The sequence below is a fragment of the Pteropus vampyrus genome, unplaced genomic scaffold (assembly GCF_000151845.1).
Source record: "Pteropus vampyrus isolate Shadow unplaced genomic scaffold, Pvam_2.0 Scaffold251, whole genome shotgun sequence".
In the NCBI taxonomy this organism is placed as follows: domain Eukaryota; kingdom Metazoa; phylum Chordata; class Mammalia; order Chiroptera; family Pteropodidae; genus Pteropus; species Pteropus vampyrus.
Window position 1 is genome coordinate 650,554 of NW_011889032.1, and position 5,187 is coordinate 655,740.

The 5,187-nt window shown below is 43.8% G+C and overlaps 1 protein-coding gene across 1 annotated transcript in view; it reads right to left on the reverse strand.

The window, feature by feature from the left end:
- The window catches only part of SEZ6L (seizure related 6 homolog like), an 88,003-nt gene that overhangs the window by 22,610 nt on the left and 60,206 nt on the right, over positions 1 to 5,187 (reverse strand). The window contains exon 10 of the mRNA XM_011374653.1: positions 1,226 to 1,420. Within this exon, the coding sequence (XP_011372955.1) occupies positions 1,226 to 1,420 (195 nt within the window). The remainder of the gene's footprint in view (positions 1 to 1,225; positions 1,421 to 5,187) is intronic.

Below are 5,187 nucleotides of genomic sequence, written 5' to 3' on the forward strand. Positions count from 1 at the left end.
TGTAATATTTATAATAATAAAGTGTAGATCATGTGACATAGGTCACATTAATGAGTTCATGATGAGTCTCTCTAATGGCCATCCATGGCATTTCTCCATTTTTAATCTTCTATCATCACACACAAACACACACACACACACACACCACATACTGTTTTGAAACGAATAAGTTCTGTTTATGTAGCTGATTTTTGTGGATTTTTAGCAAGTTCTTTTATGTTTCTCACCATTGTAAGTAATTTTCCTTGATGTCAGAATATTTATGATGGGGATTGTATGTGACCCCGCACTTCTTCCCCCAAACTCTCTTTCTCTGAGCACAATACAGTCGGCCCTCGTATCTGCGGGTTTCATATCCATGGAGACAACGAACCGCAGACTGAAAACAGTATTTTCTGACTGTATGCATTGTGCTACACCATTTTATACAAGAGACTTGAGCATCTGAGGATTTGGGGATCTGCAGGGGTGGGGTCCTGGAACCAAATCCCGTGGATACAGAGGGATGACTGTATTTGTTATTGTGCAATTGCTGATTTAAGTCATGCTGGCCAGGTCTGCCCAGGTACCGCCAAGGAGTCCCAGCAGGAAGGCTGCGGACTAGAGCTTTGCCTAGGAGGTGGGAGACAAACAGCTGGGGGAAGAGGCTACCTCAGAATTTAGCTCCTCCCCTGCTGCTAAGGCACCAGTGCAGAAACCAGAAGCCCCTCCTTTTCCGCTCCTTTTCAAGACACAGACATGCCTGGCCTGCACTCCTGAGGAGGGCAGGCGGAAGGAACTGGGAGACTGGGATGGATGCTGTCTGGATAAGGTCACCTACCTACCATAGCGGTTTTGAGCTGGGGTTCCAAGGTCCAACCTAATTTGTTTTGCTTGGCTACCACAGGGATTTTAAAGACCTGAATTCGGATGATGTTTTTATACAGGCTAAATACATTCCCCGTCACCACAGTCCACACCATTCCCTATTGTCTGACACGAGTCTGTTTCACTCATTTGCATTATCTGCCAGGCTTCTGAAGGTACCTAGTCTGAGGTCCTTGCCCTAGGGCTACAAAATGACATGTGTGAGCAGCACCAATGAGTTGGTAAAGTAGGAAGAAGGCCAGATTCTACATTAAATAACTCCAGTATATCCATGCAAAGAAGACAAAAATAAAAATAAAGCCCATGGAAGGGATTTATCACCCACTGACCTAGAGGAAGAAAACAAGACTATGCTTACTTTTCTCACAAAATGGGGGGTCGCTGCTCCAGCTGAGGTCCCACTGGCAGGTGAGGGTGTCGCTTCCCACGATGTCGTAGCCAGGGTCACACTGGTAGGTGATTCTGGCTCCCCTCACAAGCTCTGTATGAGAAGTAGTTTTCCAGCCGTTCTGGATCTCGGGCAAATCTGAGCAGGAGTCATTCCTTGACACCTCTTTAAAACAAAAATATCATCCCCAGATGGGGAGGTAGCCTTTTTGTTTGGGGTTCCCTTTTATGAACGTCAGAATAAATAGTAAATAGAAGAAAACCCTCCAGAAATAAGTAGCACGTGTCCCAACCCCCTTAAACTTCAAGAAGTCTTCTATAGTGAGATTTTACAATGACCTCTTTCTATGGGTCATCGAACTTGCCAAACATTCTCTTGGTTTGATAAGGTCAGCTTAGGATTTGGGGTCAGACAGAACCCTAACTCTGCTACTTACTGGCAATGTGACCGGGGACAATCACTTTTGTCTGTGTCTCAGGTTCCTCACCTTTCATGAGAGCATAGTCATCCTCATGCCTGCTTTGCTGTGGTGGTCAGATTCCAAGAGGTCCGCCCCGCCCCCCACCCCCATCATTCTTATTTCCTGGAATTCACGTTCTTGTGTAGACCGCCAACACTGACTAGGGCTGGTGTGCGTAACCAATAGGCTATTGCAAAAGTAATAATGTGTGACTTCTGAGGCTATGTCATAAAAGTTGTTGAGGTTCTCCCCTCTCTCTCTCTGTCTGTCTCTCTCTCTCTGTGTCTGTCTGTGTCTGTCTGTCTCTCTCTGTCTTTGTCTCTATCTCTGTCTCTTTGTTTCTCTCTGTCTCTCTGTCTGTCTCTCTTAGTTTTCTCTGCAGGAAGCAGGTGCCATCTTGTGAGAATGCGCAAGCAGCCCTCTGGAGAGATCCCCATGGGGAGAATCTGAGGCCTCCTGGCAACAACTGGCCCTGATTTGCAACCACAGAAGCGAGCCATTTGGGAAGTGGATGACTGCAAGCTTTTAGATGACTGCAGCACTGGCCAAAATCTTGACAACAACCTCATGACAGACTCTGAGCCAGAACCACCCAACGTTAACTTTTGAATTTCTGACTCACAAAACCTGTGACATAATAAGTGTTCATTGCTATTTTTTGGGGGGGGGGGAGGGGTAATTTGTTATACAGCAATAGGTAGCTAATTACTATCAGCCTCATCCTAAAAATGTCTGTAGATCCATGTTTGATGGATTAGTAATGTATGTTTGTAACTCATATTAAGATATATACTTAATTATTAAAACAAAAATAATTATTAGTGCATTCTTCAAATCACATTGCATGTCATCTGTGAACATTAACCACACTTTAGAAAATGGTACACACAGCTTGTTATCACAGAGTCTTCCTCTGGAATAATTCAGTTTCTCTTCTGCAAATCCTCATTTCTAAGGGAGTATTCCAAAGCCCACTATTACTATTCTTGCTTCCAAGTGCCCACTGCATAGATTTTGAGAAAGTGCTAATTATTCCATATAATTAATTTGCAGTTCTTATGTGCTTCTGGGGGAGAGCAAAGCACCTCCACTGCAGAAAACTCATTCTGAGAAACAAGCAATGGCTTTTCCCGGGATTTCATCATGGTTTTATTTGGAGAAAGGAGATCTCATGGGTGTCTGCAAGAAGTAGGGAAGAGGGAGATGGCTTCTAGAATTGCTTGGTGGGGAACAGGAGCCTCTATATTTAGGCCTTTGAAGAATCAGCCAAGCCCTGGATTTAGGACACAGCTGCAAACTGTGGATGAAAGGGAGAAATGGGGGCAAATACTGGCCATGGGGTCTGCCTTGTGCCAAATGCTTTGAGACTCGGAAAGCTTTGCTTGTCTGCCTTCAATGAGAGCCAGCGTTCCTGTGGGACCTCCTGTCTGCTTTGTAGCAGTCATCGAATTTGTGATTACTCAGTTGTCACCACCATATAGCAAAAACTTGACTTAAATCTATTTATAAATTTGGTGGCCTTGGCTAAGTCACTTCAACTTCCTGCCCTTCAGTTTCTAAACTCCACTCCCAGAGACTGTGATTCAGGAATCTGCATGTTCACCAAGCATATTAGGTGGAGGATCCAGAATTATCTGTCGCTCTGGGCCTTTAACTTTGCTAAGAATGAAAACACTGGCCTAGAAGTTGGAAGACTTCCCTTCTAGTCTTCTTTCTTTCTTTTAGAAGATGTGTGGCTCCAGTCATGTCAATAAACACATCTGATCCTCATTGTCCTCAATCATAGAGACACAAATCATGACCCTGGTTTATTCCTAAGGGCAATGCGAAAGCTAATTAATGTGCAGGATACACTAAGCTAATTAATGTGACAGTAACGCTAAGATGAGTTACATGGATTCATTGATTTGTTTGACAGGTTTTGTGAGTACTTACTATATGCCAGCTGTTAGGAACACAAAAATCTGAAGTCATGGTTCCAGTCTTATGGTCAAGATCAGCAACATGGTCTAACTCGTGGGCAAAAGAAATACCTAAATGCACTGAATACGTGCTGTTATTTACCAGTCTTATGCTCATGGCAGATATCACTAATGGATCATAGTAGTCTCTTTCTTTGAATCAAGCTGAAACCCCCCAGTCTTTCTCAATACAGCATTCCAGGGAGCCACTGTCATTCGATTGGAGTTGACCTACAATATAGAGCTTATTTATTACCCTAGGATTAAAGGAATAAATACAATAGTGATCAATATCTCTGAGAAACACTGCTTATTCATCTCTGCTTCTTTATGCTCTTCCCTCCCATGCACTTGGCCAAAGACACTAGCAAAGCACAAGAAGCAGTGATGAGAATTGGTCTTTGCTTCTATCTTTGCACAGAAGAATTGAGGTCAGAACTATGCAAGCTCAGAGTGTTCCTAGGAAGGTTCTGACAGCAATCATAGCAGATAAGCCTTGGCTACCTTCCAGAGCTGGAGTTTAGGCCTTGAGATCAATTTAGGAGCCTCAGAATTTCTCTAGATGGCCACAGAAACTCCTGACCCTTCCATATGGTTCAGAGGAATGGGAATTGCATCTGTGTCTGGTTAAATCTAGACCTAGAATAGCAAATACCTTTCCCATGCCATGGCAGTCATCAGTAATCAATCATGGCATTCTTTCCCACTGACTTCAGGTGTTGCCTATTCTGAATTCTTTTCAACATGGTCTTCAACATAGGTGGTCACAAGCACTAGATTGGCATTGAAATTAAGTACAGAAGCTCGTTTGCCTTCCCTGTCAAATTAACTGTGTTTCTTTAAGAGAAATAAGAATAAAGGGAACTGTTCTGTGTTATCTACGTTAGCTGGGCTGTGTACCCCTGGGAAGCGGTCTCTGAAACCCCATGCTTGCCTCGCCCATAGCATCAGTACATGACCCTGACATTGTCTGTTAACAGACTGCCTCCTGATTTTCACTAGCTGGCTCAAGGGCAGGGAGAGTATTCCTTCTTAGATCCAGGTGTTCAGTGCAGGAAGTGGCATATAGGAAGTGTCAAGAGACTTTTGTGAACAAAACTGTCTGGAAAACAAAGATAATGCATTTGAAGATGAAATAAAATAATATGTGTAAGAGTGCTCACCACCTTCAAATGGTCACACAAATCTAAGTTTCAGCTTCAATTAACAAAAGCACCTTCTCAAGATGTTGCCAAAATAAACATTGGCCAGACTTTCTGGTTAACCTTGGGCAGCCTTGGATGGAGTTAGATTTCTGCCGTCACGCTGAATGCAGTTTTGGAAGACTGACTCAGGCACCGGAGGAGACAAATGAGCAAAACTATGACCTCATCTTCCAGTAGGAGGGAGGAGAAGTCTAAGAAGGTAGATTGAAGCCAAGTCACTAGAACCTCTCCCGTCAAAAGCAGCTGACTCTAGAGGGCACCTTGCCTGAACGGCCAGCATGAGCTGTCCCCATATGTCCAGGACAC